This window comes from Simochromis diagramma, unplaced genomic scaffold (genome assembly GCF_900408965.1).
Source record: "Simochromis diagramma unplaced genomic scaffold, fSimDia1.1 OVJJ01000773.1, whole genome shotgun sequence".
In the NCBI taxonomy this organism is placed as follows: domain Eukaryota; kingdom Metazoa; phylum Chordata; class Actinopteri; order Cichliformes; family Cichlidae; genus Simochromis; species Simochromis diagramma.
In genome coordinates this window covers 347,882-373,313 of record NW_024386807.1, presented here as the reverse complement: position 1 = coordinate 373,313, position 25,432 = coordinate 347,882, and the positions used below count along the sequence as shown (strand labels likewise).

Here is a 25,432-nt window from a genome sequence, read left to right as displayed (position 1 = left end):
TAGTGCTCTTATTGTTGGAGATTTTAATATACATGTATGTTGTCCTGATAAGCCACTGGTAAAGGACTTTTTAAGCCTTATTGACTCTTTTAGCCTGGTACAGTCCGTACGTGGCCCTACACATGAGCACGGACACACACTGGACCTTGTTCTGTCATATGGTCTGCCTGTCACTAACATGGAGATTTGTGACTGTGCACGCTCAGATCATATGCCTGTGTTATTCAACGCTGTTTTAACATATACCGCACTTAAATCTGGCGCTCCTGCTCGGTGCTGTTGGGTTATTAACCCCTCCACTGCTGCGCAGTTTTCTGCTGCTTTTAATCAGCTCGGCGGCCCTTCTGACTTTGTCTCCTCTGACACAGAAGAGCTAAATTCCTGGTTTTATTCTTGCTGTCAAAAAATCATGGACTCTGTGGCTCTTTTAAAAACCAGGCAGCCCAAGGCTAAACCTGAGCCTTGGTTTAATGAGAGCAGTCGTGCTGTTAAGAGGGAATGTCGTCGAGCAGAACGGAAGCGGAAAAAGGATAAACTGCATGTATCATTTCAAATTCTCAGACTGCTGGCATCGCTACCAGAACACTGTTAAAGAGGCAAAAAGGGAATATTTTGCAAATATTATTTCTTCGAACTGTCATAACCCACGTGTGTTATTTAGGACCATTGACACTGTTCTTAATACGCCATTGAATGTCTGTTTGGAAGTTTCTCCTGAGATTTGCAATCATTTTCTGAACTTTTTTATTGAAAAGGTTGTCACCACCAGGGCTCTTATCACAGCTCCTGACTCTGACCCTCTGTCTCTGTCCCGTAAGCTGCTGTTTTCACTCAGTTTGAGCTTGTGACGCTCTCCACTTTAGAGGCTGTGGTTCGCCATATTAAGCCCACAGGTTCCCCACGGGATCCTGTCCCTCCACAATTCTTTAAAGAATTTTTTTCTAGCATACGACAGTATGTCCTTGACATTATTAACAGCAGCCTGTCTTCTGGTATGGTTCCTGCAAATTTCAAACATGCAGTAGTGCAGCCACTGCTTAAGAAACCTGGCCTTGATCACACAGTTTTAGCGAACTATAGGCCTATTTCCAAGCTGCATTTACTCTCCAAGGTTTTAGAGAAAATAGTTTTTAGTCAACTGAAAGATTTTCTAGATGATAATGGCATCTTTGAGGTTTTTCAGTCAGGTTTTAAAACCCTTCACAGCACAGAATCTGCATTATTAAGGGTTTTTAATGACCTCCTTCTGGCATGTGATTCTGGTAACCATGCTGTTCTTGTTTTTGCTTGACCGAACTGCTGCCTTTGACACCGTAGACCACAATATTCTAATTTCTCGATTACATGATGTAGTGGGTATTGGTGGCACTGCACTCAATTGGTTTAGGTCTTATTTGTCAGATAGAACTTTCTCTGTCAGCCTTCTTGGTTACGAATCATCTTCTGCTCCTCTGTCATGCGGCGTCCCACAGGGCTCAATTTTAGGGCCACTGCTCTTTTCACTGTATCTATTGCCTCTGGGTTCTATCCTTAGAAGGCATGGGATCTCATTTCATTGTTATGCCGATGACTGCCAAATTTATTTGCCACTAAAACACAAGGATGGCATCTCCATAAAACCTCTCTTGACATGTCTAGATGACATTAAAGCTTGGTTGGCTCTAAGCTTTTTAAATTTTAACAAAAAAAACCCCCAGAAGTGTTGGTGTTTGGATCCAGTGGTCCCTGTGAGTCCTCCTCTGTTGTTTTAGGATCCCTGGAAGTCTATTTTAAATCTGTTGTTACTGACCTTGGTTTTAAGTTGGACAGTGATTTTAAATTGGACAACCAAATCAGAGCAGTGGTGAAGTCCAGTTTTCACCATTTAAGGCGACTGGCACGAGTAAAATCTTTTCTTTCGAGGCAGCACCTTGAAACAGTGATCCATGCTTTTATTTCTTCCCACCTGGACCTTCTCTGTAACTACTGTAACTCACTTTATGTGGGGGTCAGTCAGTCGTTGCTCTCACGTCTGCAGCTGGTTCAAAATGCGGCTGCACGACTCCTAACAGGAACTCGAGAAAGAGAGCATATAACCCCCGTGCTAGCCTCTCTGCACTGGCTGCCTGTGTCTTTTAGAGTTCATTTTAAAATTCTTATGTTTGTTTTTAAATGCCTTCACAGTCTTGCCCCGCCTTACCTCTCTGAGCTTCTTCATCCCCACACACCCTGTCGGTCTCTCAGGTCAGCTGACCAGCTGCTCCTGGAGGTACCGAGATCCAGGAGGAAGCTCAGAGGGGGCGGGGCCTTCTCTATTGTGGCTCCTAAATTATGGAATAATTTGCCCATGTATGTTAGAGAGGCCCCTTCACTGTCTACTTTTAAACCACGTCTTAAAACCCACTTTTATTCCTTGGCTTTTAACCTCAGTGAGACTTAGTTTCTCTTTTAATTGAAGTAGTTATTTAATTAATCATTTCACTCTTCTTTTATTTAGTTTTTATTTATTTCTCATGTAATTTTATTTTACAGTTCCAATGTACAGCACTTTGTGTCAGCTGTGGTTGTTTTTAAAGTGCTTTATAAATAAAGTTGATGATGATGATGATGGACGGATGAATGGACGATTGGATGGTCTTTACGTGTGTTATTAGCAGGTGTGTTTGAGCCTGGAGTGTAACGCTGAGTGTGCACACAGCAAACATCATTGCAGGCGTCGCGATGACTGACGGAGCTCTACAAATTAAACTGTCTTTTTATACGTAAATATAAAAACATAATTTTAACCACAGAGACACGATGTCACTGTGTATGTTCTTATTGTACCTGATTACACCAGCTGACCTTTGTTTGCAGGAAGAATGACCAGCACACAGGTCAACATGTGGATTCATTTATTTTAAAATCATGCAGCTGGTCTACAGTTGCTAATATATGATCTTATTTCTGTGTATAACTGTGTGTCATCTGCATACAGTCAGTCCTACATCCACGTCTTTACTGACACTTTGTTTCAGTTTTATGTTATTTTAATTTTTAATGTTTCTTGTTGCATTCATTTCATTCATCCAGTTTTTCAGATTCTTTTTTAATTTTATGACTTAAATGTTGATTTTTTCAGCATTTTCTGGCTTTTCACCAGAACAGCTGTGAGGTGATGCATCGCAGCTCCAACCTCTGATGTGTTTGTACAGAGGAAACAACACATTTATCATCTTATTACTGAGTGAACACGACACTGATCCATGCAGGTGGGAGTTCAGCTCTGTGACGCTCACCTTATGTCAGACATCATAACACTGAAAAATAATGATGATGATGAGGTTACCTTCACTCCGTCGGCCTTCTTGTTGCTCCCGCTCTTTCCTCCTGAGCGAGGGATGAGAACAAAGAGAGAGAGAAGCAGCAGAGTCAGGAAGAAAGGAACAAAAGCAGCAAACAGGAGAGACGGCATTGTACCCAGGACCTCTGCCCACGTGCCCTTCAGCCGGCGGTCTGATCGCAGCACAGACTGAAGACAGTGGGTCACATGTCGGAGTAAAAATACTCAGACTTCCTGCTGCAGATTCAGGGAGTTCCCGGCGTGACATGTGGGTCGCTCAGTGAGCGGCGAGGCCAAATTTAGGACCAACTTGAGATAGTTGGAGAGCAGAAAGTGTGCACGCATTCCTGAGCGTCCACGCTGAACACGTGCATCTGGAAACACGTCCTCTGCTCAGGTCCAGCAGCAAACAGCCAATCAGAGAGCTCAGAACAACCAGCTCAGTATCACAACATGTGTTTGTTCTGATCACATGACAAGAACATCAAATATACTGTTTACTTTACACCAACGACCAAACTCCATTCAAATATCTGCTAATTTAACATCAGTCTGCATGTTGCTCAGCACTTTTCTAAAGCTCAGAAATATCCTGCTGAAAAACTAGTTCATGCATTTATTACTTCCAGGCTGGACGACTGTAATTCATTATTATCAGGAAGTCCTAAAAACTCCCTGAAAAGCCTTCAGTTAATCCAAAATGCTGCAGCAAGAGTCCTGACAGGGACTAGAAAGAGAGAGCAGATTTCTCCTGTTTTGGCTTCCTGTTAAATCCAGAATTCAAAATCCTGCTCCTCACATACAAGGTCTTAAATAATCAGGCCCCATCTTATCTTAATGACCTTGTAGTACCATATCACCCTATTAGAGCACTTCGCTCTCGCTCTGCAGGCCTACTTGTTGTTCCTAGAGTATTTAAAAGTAGAATGGCCCCGCCCCTCCCTGAGCCTGGTTCTGCTGGAGGTTTCTTCCTGTTAAGAGTTTTTCCTTCCCCCGTCCCTGAGAGCTGCCTCTCAGAGTGTTGTCTGACTGTTTCCTCTGTTTATGTGACAGTAAAACTGCATCGAGCTCATCTGATGCTGTGCAGATGAAGACGAGTTGAATTATTCCAGCGTTTGTGTTTAATATCTGTGGACTCTACATGCAGCGCCGTCGTCTCTCAACAGTCGACCTAAAACTGTTTCTCGCTTGTGAAACAGGAACAAGTGGGCGGGGCAAACATAGCCTGGGAAAACTGTGGACACAGACACACTGACAGGGCCATTATGCTCGCCGAGCCGCCTGTGTCGCACACCCATTATGACATCACACTACGTGTCATGTGACACCGTCTTTGTGGTGTTTCAGCCGGTTGTGCACGTCTTGTCTTTTTGTAGCCTGGCGTGTGTTGCTTTGGCCGCTGCGGCTGTGTCGGTGGTTTCCCCGCTATCTTTAGAGCTCAGTGTGTGTGAATGTCTGGGACAGCTGCTGCACACACACACACACACACACACACACACACACACACACACACACACACACAGTGATAACGTGTTTATTGTGTGTAAGCTGGCAGCTGACTGGTGGATTTCTCTGTGCAACCTCCTGCTACTGGAACACAAACCTGCAGGTCAAAGGTCAAACTTGCTGCTGCCACAAGCTGTTTGACTTACTGACAGTTAATAGGGGACAGCCTCAAATTGTACATGACCTTTGACCACACTGGGTGGGTTCGGGGGGGGGGGGGGGGGGGGTGTCTTACCAGAGAAATTCCTGGTGGCCAACATGGTGGTGAGAATGGCTCCCTGATGGAAAGAAGGGATAAAAATAAAAGCACAGAAAATTATGACAGAATTTATTTCTGATTTTCTAAGAATGATTATTATGTGAATTTAAAACAGATTAACTTCAACATTTCCTTTAAAACAACAAAGAGTCAAAAGCAGCCGTGACCACAAATCTGAGCTTTGGAAACTTTTTTCCTCCGTGGTCACTAAAAACACTAAAACGTCATGGTTTTATTTTGAAAGTCCACCTTCAGTTTCCTCCTGGCGTTGAACTTCTTCAGACACTCAACCGTTTCCTGTCTGTGCATGCAGGACGCCACTGTGGATCGGTGCTGGGAGGAAGAAGAACATCATCATCATCGTGAGGAGCAGAGCAGGACAGAGAACAAGGTCAAAGGTCAAAGGTGAGAGGGTCTCACAGAGATCCAGGGGTGTTTGAGCGCCTCGGCAGCTGTGATGCGTTTGGCCGGGTTGATGGTCAGCATCTTATTGATGAGATCTTTGGCTTCAGGAGTCACCGTGTCCCACTCTGGGGAAGGAAACTAGGAAGCAAGGACACAGGGAGAGGAGGTAAGGAGAGGACGAGTTTAAATTAGAACAACTGTAATAACAAAGGTGTTAAAGCCCCGCCCACAATGGTTAAACTGTCAATAAAGTACAGGTGAACAGTCGTGATGTCATGTGACCTACATCATAGGCGCCAGCTTTGATCTGCTGGTACAGACGATGCTGATCTTCATCCCAGAATGGAGGATAACCGACCAATAGGATGTAGAGAATCACACCTGAGACAGAAGACCATAAAAAATTAAATAAATACACCTGACAAAAATAAAATGCAATAAAATATATAAAAAAATCCACAGACAGACAGAAAAACCATAAAAGCTAAAAAAAAAAAAGTGGAAGAAGGAATGAATGCGAAAGATAAAAGAGACAAAAATGTCCTCAGAGACTGAAAATAAAGAAAGTAAAACACTAAACGTGAAAACAACACCCTGGACATGAACCCTGAGTAAAAAATAAACAAACTGCACATGAGTGGAGGAAACATAAAGAAAGAAGAAACGGTAGAAACAGGAAGTAGAGACTCACCACAGGCCCAGAGGTCGACTGCTTTCCCGTATGGGTCCTTCCTGAGGACCTCTGGAGACAGATAACCTGGAGTCCCCGCAAAGCCTGAAAACAAACACATGTTTACACACAGTTGCTGTTTTGGAAGACCCTTGTTTATGTGACAAAGCGGCACAAATAAAAAATTTAGATTAATGAAGACCAGCATCATCACCACCATCACCACAGTCACCATCATCATCGTCACCATCACTATCATCATCGTCACCATAATCATCATCACCACCATCACCACAGTCATCATCATCATCGTCACCATAATCATCATCATCACCACAGTCACCATCATCATCACCACCATCACCACAGTCACCATCATAATCATCATCACCATAATCAATATCATCATCACCTTCATCATCGTCACCATCATCATCATCATTACCATCATTACCATCATCGCCATCAACATCATCTTCATCACCATCACCATTATCAACACAATCATCAGCATCACTTGGTGCTCTTACCGAACCATGCCTGCTGGTCTCCTTCCACCTCGATGGCGAGGCCAAAGTCGGCGAGTTTCACCGCCGCTCCTTTGGACTTGGAGGCCAGGAGGAGGTTCTCAGGCTGCAGACACAACAGACATGCTAACACGCTAACTCTAACCGCACTGGTTTGCACGAAAGGTGCTAAGGATGCTAACAGGACCGTTAGAGGACTTGGAGCCTGTCTCAATACGCGTACTTGTGCGTATAGTACTGTTCCAATTCAAGTACGCATCAGGCCAAGAACGCCAAAAAATCCCGGATGTGTTCCCGTCCGCCCGTTTTATTGAGCATGTATCAGTGGTGACTTGTGTGGACTTGGTACAAAACCCAATGGCGGCAATGGTGGACGAGCGGGGCTGAAAACGTTTAAATATTTCTGGGTCACAAAATAAACGTTTAAGTTATTTTCAAGCGAGAATGTAGCTGTGTAAGCTGCAAATATCTGCTCGGTTTATCAACATATCGCATATTTCCAAACGTGCTCCGACGTTTTCGGAGACGTCCGTCACCCGCCAGCTCCATAGCACACAGCGAGGTCGAGGATCACTAGAGCCGGCGACAACAGCGGACTCCTGGCACATCTTTTTGAACCCCCCGCAGTCTTCCGCTACTGAGGTTAAACATGATATATAAGTCACTTAGATCACTTCGAAATGTTAATGTTTGGTTTATTTCAGTGTTTTATTTGTTCCTGAGTAAATCGGTTTGGCTGAGACTAAAGATTAAAGCTTCATAACATATTAATATCAATTAAATTAAGAGGCGACGGCAGTAAAAACTCCGGACCTGTGACATCATCAAGTACGCTGGTGTTCCAATTGTGCAAATCGCGAGTCCGTGCTCGCCGAGTACACGAGCACGGACTCGCGTACTTGAGTCTTGACAAAGAGTCTTGGTTTCATTGGTTTCTTCCCGTCTTTAATCAGAGACCAGCAGCTCTGGGCTCAATTCACCCGTCTGCTGTAATCAGCTGTTCATGTTTTGATGAGCAGCTGATTACTGTTGTGTGTAACGCTGGTGTGTTGTTTGTCATGAAAACACTGTGTTTGTGTGGGCGGCTGTTAAATCATCACACGTGCTATAATTCAGGCTTAACAAGCCAGACCTCGTTCAAATAATCGATTTTCCTGCTGCTGGTTATGAGCAGGTTATTAACAGAACTCGGCGGTCAGACAGCCAATAGGATCCCAGACAGTACTGTGGCAGTAAAGATGTCCCTCCCCCACTGGCCCCAGCGGCCAATCATATCGCTGCACAGAACTGCGGTTCAGGACACGTGGAGCTGTCAGAGATTATGTCACCTGACGTGTCGGGTACCTTTAGGTCTCTGTGGACCACGCCCATCTGATGACAATGTAGCACCGCCTCCAAAATCTGCTGGATACAGTGACTGTTCAGAAAGAGGTCAGAGGTCAGAGGTCAGCAGCAGGTTCAGCACAGAAGCAGAAGAAGTCTGAAGAGTGCGTCTCTTACCTGGCATCAGCTTCACTGTAGTATTCTCTCGCTACGATGTCTTCAAACAGCTCTCCACCTGTCACACTGACACACACAGACACACAACGTCATGAGACACACAACACAAAACGTCAGGAAATTAAACAAACCATGAAACACACAAACACACGATGTCAGGAAATTACACAACCATGAGACACACAAACACACAACGTCAGGAAACTACACAACCATGAGACACACAACATAAAACGTCAGGAAATTACACAACCATGAGACACACAAACACACAATGTCAGGAAAATACACAACCATGAGACACACAACACAAAACGTCAGGAAATTAAACAAACCATGAGACACACAACATAAAACGTCAGGAAACTACACAACCATGAGACACACAAACACACGATGTCAGGAAATTACACAACCATGAGACACACAAACACAAAACGTCAGGAAACTACACAACCATGAGACACACAACATAAAACGTCAGGAAACTACACAACCATGAGACACACAACATAAAACGTCAGGAAACTACACAACCATGAGACACACAAACACACAATGTTAGGAAAATACACAACCATGAGACACACAACATAAAACGTCAGGAAACTACACAACCATGAGACACACAAACACACAACATCAGGAAATTACACAACCATGAGACACACAACATACAACGTCAGGAAATTACACAACCATGAGACACACAACATAAAACGTCAGGAAATTACACAACCATGAGACACACAAACACACAACGTCAGGAAATTACACAACCATGAGACACACAACATAAAACGTCAGGAAATTACACAACCATGAGACACACAAACACACAACGTCAGGAAATTACACAACCATGAGACACACAATAACACGATGTCAGGAAACTACACAACCCTGAGACACACAAACACACAACGTCAGGAAATTACACAACCATGAGACACACAAACACACAACGTCAGGAAATTACACAACCATGAAACACAAAAACACACAATGTCAGGAAATTACACAACCCTGAGACACACAAACACACAACGTCAGGAAATTACACAACCATGAGACACACAAACACACAACGTCAGGAAATTGCACAACCATGAGACACACAATAACACGATGTCAGGAAACTACACAACCCTGAGACACACAAACACACAATGTCAGGAAATTACACAACCATGAAACACAAAAACACACAATGTCAGGAAATTACACAACCCTGAGACACATAAACACACAATGTCAGGAAACTACACAACCATGAGACACACAACATAAAACGTCAGGAAAATACACAACCATGAGACACACAAACACACAACGTCAGGAAACTACACAACCCCGAGACACACAAACACACAACGTCAGGAAACTACACAACCCTGAGACACACAAACACACAACGTCAGGAAACTACACAACCCTGAGACACACAAACACACAACGTCAGGAAATTACACAACCATGAGACACACAAACACACAACGTCAGGAAACTACACAACCATGAGACACACAAACACAACATCAGGAAACTACACAACCCTGAGAGACACAAACACACAATGTCAGGAAATTACACAACCATGAGACACACAAACACACAACGTCAGGAAATTACACAACCATGAGACACACAACACACACCGTCAGGAAGTTGCACAACCATGAGACACACAAACACACAACGTCAAGAAACTACACAACCATGAGACACACAAACACACAACGTCAGGAAATTACACAACCATGAGACACACAAACACACAACGTCAAGAAATTACACAACCATGGGACACACAACATAAAACGTCAGGAAAATACACAACCATGAAACACACAAACACACAACGTCAGGAAATTACACAACCATGAGACACACAAACACACAACGTCAGGAAATTACACAACCATGAGACACACAACATAAAACGTCAGGAAATTACACAACCATGAGACACACAACATAAAACGTCAGGAAATTACACAACCCTGAGACACACAAACACACAACGTCAAGAAACTACACAACCATGAGACACACAAACACACAACGTCAGGAAATTACACAACCATGAGACACAAACACACAACGTCAGGCAATTACACAACCATGAGACACACAACATAAAACGTCAGGAAATTAAACAACCATGAGACACACAACATAAAACGTCAGGAAATTACACAACCCTGAGACACACAAACACACAACGTCAGGAAATTACACAACCATGAGACACACAAACACACAATGTCAAGAAACTACACAACCATGAGACACACAAACACACAACGTCAAGCAATTACACAACCATGGGACACACAACATAAAACGTCAGGAAACTACACAACCATGAAACACACAAACACACAACGTCAGGCAATTACACAACCATGAGACACACAACACAAAACGTCAGGAAATTACACAACCATGAGACACACAAACACACAATGTCAAGAAACTACAGAACCATGAGACACACAAACACACAACGTCAGGAAATTACACAACCATGAGACACACACACACACAATGTCAGGAAACTACACAATCCTGAGAGACACACAAACACACAACATCAGGAAATTACACAACCATGAGACACACAAACACACGTCAGGAAATTACACAACCCTGAGACACACAAACACACAACATCAGGATACTACACAACTCTGAGAGACACAAACACACAATGTCAAGAAACTACACAACCCTGAGACACACAAACACACAACGTCAGGAAATTACACAACCATGAGACACACAAACACACAACGTCAGGAAATTACACAACCATGAGACACACACACACACACAATGTCAGGAAACTACACAATCCTGAGAGACACACAAACACACAACATCAGGAAATTACACAACCATGAGACACACAAACACACGTCAGGAAATTACACAACCCTGAGACACACAAACACACAACATCAGGATACTACACAACTCTGAGAGACACAAACACACAATGTCAAGAAACTACACAACCCTGAGACACACAAACACACAACGTCAGGAAATTACACAACCATGAGACACACACACACACAATGTCAGGAAACTACACAATCCTGAGAGACACACAAACACACAACATCAGGAAATTACACAACCATGAGACACACAAACACACGTCAGGAAATTACACAACCCTGAGACACACAAACACACAACATCAGGATACTACACAACTCTGAGAGACACAAACACACAATGTCAAGAAACTACACAACCCTGAGACACACAACACAAAACGTCAGGAAAGTGCACGGTTTTGACCTCTGGATGTGGGGACACTGGGTGGAGGGGCTCTTAATGTAGCGGCCGTAGGTGGAGGGCACTGGGTGGAGGGCACTGGGTGGATAAGCTGCTTACCTGTGGACAGATGTGCTTCACCTCTGTTTGAATATTTGGATTCTGTTTGCTTGTCTCACTGATTTCTGTGGTTTTCATTGGTGGTGGTGTAAGAAAGGGGTGTGGGTGGGGTCAAAATCACGGTATAAAGGACAGTTGTAGCCACAGTGACACCACCCACTGGTGGCGTCACGGAGCCTTCGTGGTGTTTTCAGTGTGGATGTGAGGAGCTCAGGTGTGTCACAAACAGCATGAGGAGACACTCACAGGTCAAAGATGAGGTAATGATGCCCCTCCTCCGAGATGCTGTCATGCAGCCGAACTGGAAGACAGAAAGGAAAGCAGACATTTTATTTTCCCATTACACCATGTCAACCCCACAAAGCGCACACGCAGCTGCTCGCCACGCAGCTGCTCGCCACGCAGCTGCTCGCCACACAGCTGCTGGCCAAGGTCAGAGGTCACAGTCATTGGTTCTCCCTCTGCCACCCTTAAGCCTTCCTGCTTCCTGCTCTGCTGTGACTCTGACCATCATCTCCAAAATGAACTTCCTGTTTTATCCAATCAGACCACAAACTTGTCACCTCACTGAACTCACCGATCAGCTGACCAGGACGCTTATTTCCTCATACACTGCATCCAATCAGGGCAGAGGAGGCGCCCCCTGCTGTATGTTGGAAAGGCTGCAGATACATACAGGAAACTGCTGAAGATTAAGGCTGAACACCGACTGTGGCTGTTAGTAATGTGTCAGTGAGCGTGCCGTCCAAGCAGGGCGGGGCTAAGGGCGAATCAGCCATGCTGGTTTCTTCTGACACATTTAAACCGACCCATCCTCACAGGCGACTTTCAGAGCAGCTCTGCATGACTCACAGATCAGAATAAGACTTCTTTGTCTGACACTCAGACTCAGTTCATCCTCAGTCTAAAACAATAAGTTTAAGCTCCTCCCCTCTTACTTTTGATTGGCTGAGCAGGTGGGCGGAGCTTCTATAAAGCTGTGATACTGAATATTCCTGAACAGCGGGCTCACAGGGATCACTGCACATACACCAAGACCATTCATATAAACTTGGTAAATGGCCTGTATCTGTATAGCGCTTTACTCGTCCCTAAGGACCCCAGAGCGCTTTACACCCATTCACACACACATTCACACACTGGTGATGGCAGCTACATTGTAGCCACAGCCGCCCTGGGGCGCACTGACAGAGGCGAGGCTGCCAGACACTGGCGCCACCCGGCCCTCTGACCACCACCAGGCAACGGGTGAAGTGTCTTGCCCAAGGACACAACGACCGAGACTGTCCAAGCCGGGGCTCGAACCGGCAACCTTCTGATTACAAGGCGAACTCCCAACTCTTGAGCCACGATCGCCAGCTTCATGTTTAATATGAAAATCCAGCACAGGGGCAGGGGTCATGTGACAGGAAGTGAGGAGAAGCAGAAGAGGTCCAGTTTAAACTGATAACTGATGATTTACATCCGGACAGTTGTTCTGGTTTTAGTGATTTATGCAGTGATGTGCGAGAAGACGTTTCATCCTGAATTCACAGAGCGAACGTTCAGATTTCTGTTCTGGAAAATCAAACATGGAGTTTCTTAAACGGCGTGTCACAGTTAATCAGGTCCTTCCTGTGACGGGGTCCTCGCAGTTTGAGAAACTTGTTGGATGACGTCTCTGAGCCCGACTGAAGGCGTCTGTTTCTGCTCTCCGCTTATATTGTTTAATAGGAAGTATTATAGCTGAGGAGAGAGAGGCTGCTGCCCACACACACACACACACACACACACACACTAAATCCCGCTGCTGTACTGTGTAGGAGTGCTTTGAGAGAAAACCTGATTATTTCTTTCTGAGTGCTTTCACACAGGTACTGTGTGTGTGTGTGTGTGTGTGTGTGTGTGTGTGTGTGTGTGTGTGTGTGTGTGTGTAGGAGGATAGATGGTTTTGATTCCTTCACCTATGGACTCTGTTGCCTAGCAACACCACACACACACACTCAGGGTTACGTAACACTCCTCAGTATCTGTAGAGCATCGCCTGCCCACACAAGGCAATGATTGGCCGCTCTGTTCAGCTGCAGGCTGCCGATTGGCCGGCTGGGTCCACGCGAGGTCATATTTGAACATCTGACTGACGGCGGTGAGTTTGTTTGGACTCCATCGAGCACACAGTTTGTTTTTTGGAGGTTTCGGTGTGAGGGTCTGTGCTCTGCACTCAGACTGGACCCGCCCACAGCAGCGGCGCCTCCTGCTGGGCTTTTATTCTGAATTATTCACAGGAAGCTCGGCCGCACACAGATCAGTTTGCGTTTAAGTGGTTTGAGCTCTGAGGCGTTTCCCACACACTCATTAAGCTGTCCACAGGCTGATCTGAGGACGCGTGAAGCCCCCTGTGCGTGCCTGGCAGCAGGCAGCCGTCGGACGGAGCTCCTCATGTTGCAGAAGGCTCGCTGCTCGCTGTAACGTCATTACCAGGAGAGGCGGCTCACACATGATCTGATGAACACTCATTAAGTCGAGCTGCGGGCTCAGAGGCAGCGCCGGCATCCTGCTGCACAGCCACAGGGTTTTCACATTGCTGCCTCGGTGCACAGAGCAGACTCTCAGCACTAATAAAACACAGATATTACACTAAGGACACGCCCACTAATGACATTATAGATCAACCATAATGATCGTTCATAAACTATGGATGTAGCTTCCTGATAGGTGAAGTCAGAGATTTCCTGATCTAATGCAGAACTGCGACTCTCTGGACGTCCTGTCCTACAGGGGGCGTTGTTGCTCAGCAGGGGGCCGTTCAGAGACTGAAGCATTAGGCCCGTGGTTACGTTTACCACAGACATCCATCTTTGCTGCTATCGTACGAGCTCAGGCTCCAGCGTGCTGATCGATTTCAGAACAACAACACTGGAGTCATGTGTTTCGTTGGGAGAGCTCTTCTGGGGTAAACAGAGTCACAGCCTCCACAAAGACGTCTTTGTCTGAGCCCAGCAGAAGTGAGCCAGTATCAGTGTGGAGGATCAGGATCATGGATTTCACGTCAGTCAAGCCAGAACATCTTACTATTCATCACTGAGTGAAGACAATAAGAACAACCCCAGGTTTCTCTTCAGCTCTGTAGCCAGGCTGACAAACAGTCAGAGCTCTGTTGAGCCAACCATCCCTTTAACGTTAACTAGTAATGACTTCATGAACTTCTTCACAAATAACATTTTTATCATTAGAGAAAAAATTACCAATAATCATCCCACAGATGTAATATTATCTACAGCTACTCTTAGTACCATTGATGTTAAGTTAGACTCTTTTTCTCCAATTGATCTTTCTGAGTTAACTTCAATAATTACTTCCTCCAAACCATCAACGTGTCTTTTAGACCCCATTCCTACAAAACTGCTCAAAGAAGTCCTGCCATTAATTAATTCTTCGATCTTAAATATGATCAACCTATCTCTAATGATCAGCTATGTACCACAGGCCTTCAAGCTGGCTGTAGTTAAACCTTTACTCAAAAAGCATCTCTAGACCCAGCAGTCTTAGCTAATTATAGGCCAATCTCCAACCTTCCTTTATATCAAACATCCTTGAAAGAGTAGTTGTCAAACAGCTAACAGATCATCTGCAGAGGTTTATTTGAAGAGTTTCAGTCAGGTTTCAGAGCTCATCACAGCACAGAAACAGCTTTAGTGAAGGTTACAAATGATCTTCTTATGGCCTCTGACAGTGGACTCATCTCTGTGCTTGTCCTGCTAGACCTCAGTGCAGCGTTCGATACTGTCGACCATAATATCCTATTAGAGCGATTAGAACATGCTGTAGGTATTACAGGTACTGTGCTGCAGTGGTTTGTATCATATCTATCTAATAGACTCCAGTTTGTGCATGTAAATGGAGAGTCCTCTTCACACACTGAGGTTAATTATGGAGTTCCACAGGGTTCAGTGCTAGGACCAATTCTGTTTACATTATACATGCTTCCCTTAGGCAGCATTATTAGAAGACATAGCATACATTTTCACTGCTATGCAGATGACACCCAGCTCTATCTGTCCATGAAGCCAGATAACACACACCAATGAGTTAAACTGCAGGAATGTCTTAAAGACATAAAGACCTGGATGGCCGCTAACTTTCTGCTTCTTAATTCAGATCAAACTGAGGTTATTGTACTCGGCCCTGAAAATCTTAGAAATATGGTATCTAAGCAGATTCTTACTCTGGATGGCATTACCTTGGCCTCCAGTAACACTGTGAGCAACCTTGGAGTCATTTTTGACCAGGACATGTCCTTCAACGCACATATTAAACAAATATGTAAGACTGCTTTCTTCCATGTGTGCAACATCTCTAAAGTTAGAAATATCCTGTCTCAGAGTGACGCTGAAAAACTAGTTCATGCATTTATTACTTCCAGGCTGGACGACTGTAATTCATTATTATCAGGATGAAATCTGCACGTTTACTGCTCGAGTTATTTTTATTTTAGTTTTAGGCGGAATGTCCCCTCTGGGGTCCATGAACACTCAGACTTCTGCAGGTAATATTTCTGAGCTCATCATCGAATTTCATCACTTTATTTATAAAACACATTTAAATCCAGCAGAAGCAGACTGAAGTGCTGCGTCATTAAAGCACCAAAACACATGAAAAACTATTAAAAAACACATAACGAGAAAGTTAGGAAGCAAATAAAACAAGTTAAAGTAAGACGGCCGTGAACTGGACACGAGCAGGAAACAGGCAGAGCTTTAGTCAATATTTGAAGGCAGAGATGTAGAAACCCGTCCTGGAGGACGAGGCGGCTGTTCCTGAGGTCAGGGTGAAGAAGCCGTCAGCTGTAATTTGGGGAGGCGGAGCTTTTCCACAACGCCATTACGTTCAAAGGCTCACGAAACTCTCACAATCTATTCATACAAGATCTCTAACAGCCTCGAGGAAGACTCTCAGTCATTCAGAGGTAAGAGCGACCTAAGCCCATCTCTGAGGGAACATCTGTCACCCTCTTACAATGATTGCAGCCATTCCCCAACTCTGTGAATGGGACTCGTGGTTATTGATCAACCCTTCGATGTGATTCAAACCTGATTGTGCAGAAGACAGTTCCTACGTTACTGACGAAGGTGGCTCTCAGTATCACAGTACTCGTACTGCGTGCTGTCTCCAGTACACGGTGCAGGTTTTCCTTCCAGCTGCTCAGAGATCAGCGTGTTGGAGGGAAACCTCTCCGCGTCCTCGTCTGTCGCCTCCACTCTGAGAACGACTCCTCTGTGATTTCACCGCCTTCATCACCCTCACCGTTAGCAGCCGAGGTACATACAGCAGTGTTAGTACATGCAGTACATGCAGTATTACTCACCGATGTTGGGGTGTTTCAGTAGTCGACAGATTCGAGCTTCACGGTCCAACTTCTGATGATCTGACAACACAAACACAGAGATTACTGATCAGAGGCATCGATCGGGGATCTCCCTCCTGACCTTGTTATTGATCAGGAGAGTCAGGAATCAGACCTGTTGTCGGTTTTCACACCGCGAGGTGATCACAGGTGTTTCACAGACAACAGGAAATCAGTCCAATCAGAGCTCACGCTCATGAAGCATCAATGTGACGGTGATAGTTTCGTTATCTCTGATCTTCATCCCGGATAAACGCTCACTAAGGCGCTCAGAAACAGGAGAATCAGGCTTTTGCTGCCTGAGGTTTGATCTGAGCGTCAATGTCACAGCGATGCAGAGATATCTGTGTGCACATCCAGACTCCACCGAGGCAGGAGCTGCTCACACACAGCTCTGCTGACCAAGAACGAGGCTCGGTTTCAGGCCTGAGCGCCGTGAGGTGGGACCAAAGAGACCTCTGCATCAGTGGGACTTTGTCTGGTAATGACAGATCAGGATGGTTTTAAGTCAAAGTTTTATTTTCCACTTTATTTCCCTGCTTAAAACCTCCTCTGACCTCCTGAAAACTTCCTGTAAAGTCTGTCTGAGGCTCCAAAGGTGAGTCAGTGCAGTGTTGGGGCTTAAATCAGGCACGTGGCTGCTGGGAATAATGGGAGAGCTGTTTGTTGCTCCTCATCTTTATCAACTGTGCGCAGCTTTGATGCTGGAAGCTTTTTGGTTTCTGCAGCAGACGCCTGCACACAGCCCAGCATTAGCCGAGTTCATAGTAATGATGACGATGGAAATAAAGGTGACCTGTTCTTGTGATTGCATGGAGCACCTTGATCTCAAAGGGACAGAGTAATCCCATTACCTGCTGTGCTGATATTAAAATATTAGACTGTGAAGACAGTGAATGTGACCTCAGAGATTTGCTGTTCTGTTGTTTTTGTGTTTTAGTCCTTAAACACCTTCAAACAGACGTTTGTTTTTCTAACTTCAGAAGATGAAAAAAGCTTGAACCATCACCAATGTGACCTTTTATCTTATTAAACACTGAAACGAGTCAAACACAGGTTTAAAGCTGCTTTCAAAGCTGTTCACAGAGTGAGAGGAGATGTTACACCACCTGCTGTAGAACTACACCTGTGCAGAAGCTCAAAGGTGGTTTTGAACATCTAAAGTGAACAAACGAATATTAACTCAGTGTCAAACATGCAGCACAGGGGCCAGAACCAGATCACCAGAGCGTCCAGCTCGGGTCTTTGTGAGGTCATGAAGTTCTCCAGGTTTCAGTAAACAGCTGTTTGCTTTGTTGTCATGGCGGCATGATGACACAGGAGCGAACATGGAAAACTAAGAGTATTAGTAGATGTAGCGAAACATTTAAAACAGCAGTTTGGATCCAAAAAGGCAAAAACAGGTGAAGGTTTGTGTGTTTGAGCTGTGAGGCTCAGCGTCCCAGCAGGCTGAAGGGATGCAGAAGAACTGAGCTCAGGCGGCTCAGGCTCATCGATCAGATAAGAAGAACAATAAGTGTGTTAGAAATCACATCCTGCTGGGATACAGACCCTTCACTCGTCATGAGCTCACTGGTCTGAACCAATCATGATCCTGTGTGACCCATGAACTGACGGTTTCCCTCCAGGTGGTCCACGCCCACAGGTGGTCCACGCCCACAGGTGAGGACCAACAAACTGCACTGTGGATCTTCACTGTCACTGAGTCCACGCCCCGTGTAGAGCTGTTCGATATAACGATATATATCGGATGACGATATAAAAACATTTATCGTTTCCTATCACGCTGTCGTTTGTTTCGTGGTGTCGCAAAATAAACTGTTTACAGCAATATTTTTCATGGTTCTGGTGTCACTGTAGTTATTATTAATTTCTTAAAGTTCTCTCTTTCTCTTGTTACGATTTGGTGTTGTCAGTGTTTTGTTTTAGGCGTGACGGTTGTGTTTCCTGCTTTACTTTGAAAGTCTGTCTTATCTCAGTGTGTTCAGTTTACGCTTCCTTGTCTCGTCAGTTCTGATTTGCCCCAGCTGTGTTTCCCTCCTGTTGTCCATTCCCTGATTGCTCCCTCTATGTATTTAAGCCCTGTGTTTCAGTTTGTGATGGTCGCGATCTCCCCCCCCCCCTCCGGTTGTAAATAGTTTGGTGTTTTGATGTAAATAGCTGTCGATACTTTCGTTTTGGGATATTTTTGTGGAAAACCATAGTAGTTGTTTTGTTTTTTTTCCCTTATTTTTATTTTTTCTGTGTTGCACGCCGGTTGCCTAGGCCGGGGTGTAACACTCTTATATTTGATATAACCACACTACGGACGCACAAGCGCCTGTTTTTATGCGTTGTCGTTAGTAACAACGATGGTAACAGCATCGCGTGGCTCCGCTGTCCGCTTGTTTGTTTTCCACGTAAACCTTTCACAATAAAGTCTCAGGATCCTCTTGAGACTTTATAAAATAAACTGAATCACGGGAATGCAGAGAGTTTAGGGATGAGAAGCAAAAAAGAGCCGTCAGGTGCTGAAAAATAAACCCTAGACTCAAACTTTGAAAGAAAACGGCGGCCGTTACAACTTGTGTCTAAAAATGTGTCGTTTCATGCATCGTTAAAACACTCGACTCCAGCTACACAACGCCCAGCTGCAAACACATCACGCAAGTCGAGCTGCCCGAGATTCACAGAATTTATAGAAAACGTTACATTTTTGTGATTTATATCGTTGTCAGGACGATAGATGTCTTATATCGGGATATGAGATTGTGGTCATATCGCACTGCCCTAGCCCCGTGTGCACCATCGAGGTTTATTTGCAGCTCTCGAGCTACAAACGTGACATCAGGAGGTTAGTTTGAGCTGCTGTCGGTTTGGAATCAATTAAAGTTTCTCCTTCTGTGTTTTTCCTGCAGCTGAGTGCATCAAGTGGACATTAAAGGCCATTTAAAAACCACCAGAAACTCCTTTAGTGCGAGCAGCGAGAGAAGCAGCTGGTTCCCTTCCAGTAACTCTTTAATTAGATATTAATGTGCTGGGTGGAAGCCATTAGCCGTGGCGCCGCGATGATCACACGAGAAGTTATCCGGCATAAATGGAGTATTGATTGTTTGGGGCTCTGAAGTCAGCTTCAGCACCCGTGAAACTCACTGTGACCTCCCCAGGTGGTTCAGCCCACCGGCGACTGATCCCGACCGGCCGACACTCGGCGCGGCTGAACCAACAGAAGCAGCGCGGCGAGATCACGAGTGTCCGGCAGCCAACACGAGGCCGCCGAGGAAGGCGTCCAACCGAGCAGCAGCTCTGAAGCTCCAAAGACTGGCAGCATGACAGGCTCCACACACACACAGACACACACAGACACACAGACACACAGACACACACACACACACACATTTTTGTGAAGACGTCTCATTAACACCTAACTATAAACTATAAACCATAAATCTGACCCTAAAACCACATTTTGAGCCTAAAAATTCCTTCAAAAACACTCACAGATGAGTATAGTAGCATGCTAATTTTCTATTCTCACAAAGATATTTAAACATGTACACACACACACACACACACACACACACCAGAGCGAGCACCACCAGGAATCCCCCAATCAAAGCATCCTGCAGAGCTGAACGTCGCACTTCCTGTCAGAGACATCAGCAAACTTCAGAGGAAGAAATAGCAAACAAACTCACACACACACACACACACACACAGCTCTGCTTTGACTGTGCTGGGATCAGACGGTGCTTGACTCACAGTCTGATGATCAAATGTGTTCATACAGAATCAAACGCAGTTTCTTCTTCTGCTGTTTATATTCTCTGACTCAGACCCAGCTCCACCCTTTGATTCAGCATCGCCGCACCCTGAGCTCAGCGGTCAGGCGTTCCTGAGTGAGACCGTTTCCTGTGGGGTGAACGGGACGTCTGTGAGCGATCGATGTCCGCTCATTAGCTGCTCACTGTGGGACATAACCGTGGATCTACTCGCTCAGTCACAGCATCATGTGTCATCATCTGGTGACATCATCCACAGCACAGTGACATCGTCACAGCACGGTGACATCATCCACAGCACAGTGACATCGTCACAGCATGGTGACTGATTGGATTGGATGGAAACATGCAGCCACCCTAAGAACCAATCACAGCAACAGAGCAACCACAGAGAGTAGTGACAGGAAGTAGGAGGGGCCTGTTATGAAATTTTCTCAACTTACTCCCAGCCGGTCACAGTAGATGGCCCCGCCCCTCCCTGAGCCTGGCTCTGCTGGAGGTTTCTTCCTGTTAAAAGGGAGTTTTTCGTTGTGCTGGCTCACAGCGGCTCATACGACGTTTTGTGTATTATTGTCGATCTTTACAACATGAAACACGTGGAGGCGACTGTCGCTGTGCTGCTATATAAACATCACTAAACTGAGCTGAATAGTAACATTTTAACAAGATAGCAACATTTTCTGAGGTCACACGCGTGTCCGCCGCATCGTCATGAAAGCATCATGGCCGTGACAGCATGACAGGAAGTCAACATTCAGCCCGCTGCTCTTTGTCGATTTTAGAGAGAAAATAGTTCCTCCATGAAACTGAAGAGTGATGGGGTCATCTTTCTCTTTGACCCCTAGCTGGTGTTGGGTGTGCATCGACTCCTGAGCCCATACGCTGCTGTGGGTGCCAATGGTTGTCGAATTTCCTTCACAACTCGTTGCCATGCATGGCGATCGTTGGCGATTGTCCTGGCCTCGTCGAGATTTATTCTGCCCCTGATGTCATCTTTGACCTGTTTTAGCCATGTTTTCTTCTGTGCCGTTCAGTGGATTATCCACTGGGTGGGTTGTTTACGCCAGAGGAGTTGATGTGGTAGTCTGCTCGCATCCATTTGACACACATGACAAAACCATCGCAATCGGCGTCTTTTAATTTGCCCATCAATTGGGAGTTGGTTGTCGCATTTCTATCAGATGTCCTCGTTTCGAAGGCGGTCTCGAAGTGATACTTGTAATAACTGTCAAAGGCAGTGCATCTGGAAAACTTCGAGTTTGTTGAGGTCCGCTTTGAGCACTGTCCACGTTTCGGATCCATAGAGTAGTATCGGGAGGATCAGCGTCCGGAAAAGGCGGATTTTGGTCAAGATGGAAATATTGGTTCACTTCCACAAGCACCACTTTAGAGAAGTGAATGCTGCAGTTGCGTGACCTATTCGACTGTGGATCTCTGCCGTGGAACCAACCTTCCTTTGCTCGATCAGTGAGTCCAGGTATTTGAACTGCTGGACTTGCTCTATTTGGACACCGTTGAGGTAGACGTTGGCAGGCGACCCATCTGTTGTCATCTTGTCAGTGTTTATCTTGAAGCCATATGACTCGGCGGTGCGTGTGAGCTTGTATAGAGCATCCGTGGCTTCGGCGTCATCCTCGGCCAGCACAGTGCTGTCATCTGCAAACACGAGATCCGTCACGGTGCCATTTTCATCAAACCGGACTCCGCATCTGCCCCTGAAGACTCATGATGGCGTCGACTACGATGTTGAAGAGCAGCAGTGAGGCGACAGCGCCCTGGCAGACTCCAGTGCGGATGGTGAATTTAGTCAACAGCTCATTACGGATACGTATTTGGCTGCATGATCCGTTGTAATTTTCCTGCAGGAGCTTAATGACTTTTGGTGGGATGTGCTCGGTCTCCAGCGCCATCCAAAGTGCTGGCCAATCGATGCTGTCAAATGCGGATCGATCGATGGGGTCATGGTTTCTACTGAGAGGTTTTCACATGTAGGTTTTGGAGCTTTGAGCATCATCGACTTCCAACACAGTGAAAAGGAGGCAGACGTGTCCACAGCTAGCACATCAGACTGGACCTCGCCACAGGTCCAGTCTGATGTGGATGGTCTGAGTGCTGCACGGGTTCACGGTTTAGGTGGACGTTACAAGGACGGACGCTGTGACAGCAGCTCTGAGCGGTAGCTCCGCCTCTGTGGGAGGAGACGGCGGCGAAGTGCAGGAGACTCCACCTCAGAGAGGAGACAGCTTGTTTAATGAAATCATCTTTATCATCATGAGTGATTGTTAGAGCTAACAGTGTGGTTTTCAGAATCTTTACAATTTTATTTTATAGGGTTTTAATTTTTAAATATATTTTTTGCTGTTTGTATTTAAAACAACTAATCTATTTTTAAACAATCCTTTTGTGTTTATTTTCTGATTTCTTTTCTCTTTTTTAAGATCCTACTTTTATTTATCCTGAAACTATTTTGTCTGATTTATTTTTAATAATTATTTTATTTCATTATTTTATTCTTGTTTATATAATTTCTGATCTGTATTGTTGGAGGATCTTTACCATAAAAGTGAACCGACACCTGAATGTTTAAAATGTATTTGTGTTTACTTTTTATTATTGTTATTTTTCAGTGAGTAATTATTTTGCATCCATATGTATTAAATTCTATTATATGTATATATGTGTATGTGCTGGTTTGACTGGTTTGACTGGTTTGTGGTCTGTGCACGCGTCATTAATAACTCCTGTGGTCACTCAGCTGTGACGACTCTGACCTCAGGTGACCTCTGTTCAGCATGCAGTACGAATAAAGTTTGATTGACTCACAGCCTTCATTAATGTCATGTTTCCTGTTGCAGGTTTGAGGTGACAGTGATGCGGGCGAATGACGGCGGTGTGACAATGGCGTGCTGCTGGTTTGAAATTAAAGAGATCTGATTGGACGTTTCCCCCCAGCAGGTGAGCGAACACCTGCAGAGACACCCATTATGTAACCGCGGCGACGCTTCAGCAGCAGTTTGTCCTGCAGAGTCAACTGAAGGAAAGAGATGGAGAGATGAACACACACACTTCTTTGTCAACTTTGCAGGGTGTTGCTAAGCAACCGAAGGAAATCTGAAACCAGAATAGCGATGTGAAAAAAATCAACAGAATGTAGAGAAAGATGCAGCTTCGCTGTTTCTTTCAGCTTTGCCGTCATGTTGGAACGTGTGGGAGACGAGGGGGAGGAGGGGGAGGAAGGTTTCCATCCAAAGCACAACCAAGCACGCTAACAGGAAGTTAGCGAGAAAACCAAATGAGCGCCGTGGTTTTATGAACGCATAACTTTACATGATGCTGATGTCATTAAACACACCTGTCTGAGCTCCCGCACGCTAACACGCTCATGTGACCAAGATCCAGACACACAGGTCATGTGATTTAGGTATGCAAAGTGGGACGGGCTTAAAAGCAATGAATACCAGCTCGCCATGAGGAGACGCTCAATGTTTGCTTCAGACAAATAATCACAAGCACAACAGTCACAACAACGAAGGTTTCACACAGACCGAGCTCGTCCACAAGACGCCACACCTGGATCACACACACCTGGATCACACACACCTGGATCACACACACCTGGATCACACACACCTGAGTCTGTGGCTCAGGTGTGTGATATGTTAGAGACATGGTCTGTGACTTCCTGCTAAAATCTAAAACTACAAGCTCTCCTAAACCTACTGGGCTTCAACCAGGAAGTGACATCATCATCCTTCATCACACCCCAACCTCCTAATATGTCTCTGTGCACAACACTGAGCATGTGTGACATGAACACAACGGCCAACTTGTGAAGTTGTAGTCGTGTGTTAGCTCATGAGCTAGCAGTGTGTGATGTCACTCCCGTTCACCCGGCCTGGTCAGCAGAGGCCAAGTTTGGGCCTCACGTTGGTTTTAAACCTGAGGTGAAGCTCGACATCACAGGAAGTTAATAATAATGTAAAAAAACATTTTAAACTTTAGCTGCACAACGACTTTACTGCCTCAGAGGGTCTTTGGTTGTGGTGGAGGCTGGGTGGAGGTGTCGCTACATATGTATGCACGGCTGATCGTTACACTGAAGGCAGCTTTACTGACAGCTGATTTCTGTCATGATGAAAAAGAACAAGGTGACGATGGTAAATGGCCTGTATTTGTACAGCGCTTTACACAACATTCAGTCATTCACACACTGGTGATGGCAGCTACATCGTAGCCACCGCTGCACTGACAGAGGCGAGGCTGCCGGACACTGGCGCCACCGGGCCCTCTGACCACCACCAGTAGGCAAACACGGGGTTAGTGTCTTGCCCAAGGATATTTGGCGTGCAGCCAGGAGGCAGCCTGGGATCGAACCACCGACCTTCTGATTAGTGGCTGACCTGCTCTGCCACCTGAGCTACAGCCAGCCACGATGCAGGTGATGTAGCATGTTCACTCCTCCTCCTCTGACTGCCTCTGACAGTCTGTGACTGATTTCTATGTGACGTCTCAGGAAACGCCCACTGAATCCACGTCTGTGCACCAAGTGAGCAGCACTGGCTCGCCAGTTAGCCATTAGAAATGGTGTCCTCCAGTCAAACGACACAAACCCCACAGTGACACAAACTAAGAGCTGATGAGGTTTCACACAGGATTTAAGCGAGGTCACACGTTCCTCACTCAGGTACAGGTACAGGCTAAAGTACTGATTT

At 45.4% G+C, this 25,432-nt stretch overlaps 1 protein-coding gene and 1 long non-coding RNA gene across 2 annotated transcripts in view; one reads left to right on the top strand and one right to left on the bottom strand.

Moving 5' to 3' along the window:
• The window catches only part of camk2a (calcium/calmodulin-dependent protein kinase II alpha), a 35,233-nt gene that overhangs the window by 6,719 nt on the left and 3,082 nt on the right, over positions 1–25,432 (bottom strand). Inside the window, exons 3-13 of the mRNA XM_040027087.1 lie at positions 16,921–16,980; positions 11,823–11,877; positions 8,169–8,234; positions 8,013–8,085; positions 6,672–6,774; positions 6,163–6,246; positions 5,758–5,852; positions 5,487–5,609; positions 5,316–5,399; positions 5,043–5,085; positions 3,308–3,348 (exon numbers count right to left, since the gene is read on the bottom strand). Coding sequence (XP_039883021.1) covers positions 3,308–3,348; positions 5,043–5,085; positions 5,316–5,399; positions 5,487–5,609; positions 5,758–5,852; positions 6,163–6,246; positions 6,672–6,774; positions 8,013–8,085; positions 8,169–8,234; positions 11,823–11,877; positions 16,921–16,980 — 827 coding nt within the window. The remainder of the gene's footprint in view (positions 1–3,307; positions 3,349–5,042; positions 5,086–5,315; positions 5,400–5,486; positions 5,610–5,757; positions 5,853–6,162; positions 6,247–6,671; positions 6,775–8,012; positions 8,086–8,168; positions 8,235–11,822; positions 11,878–16,920; positions 16,981–25,432) is intronic.
• LOC120730651 overlaps positions 1,701–25,432 on the top strand; it is a 27,386-nt gene continuing 3,654 nt past the window's right edge. The window contains exons 1-2 of the long non-coding RNA XR_005695163.1: positions 1,701–1,800; positions 17,057–17,060. This is a non-coding gene — a long non-coding RNA (uncharacterized LOC120730651). The remainder of the gene's footprint in view (positions 1,801–17,056; positions 17,061–25,432) is intronic.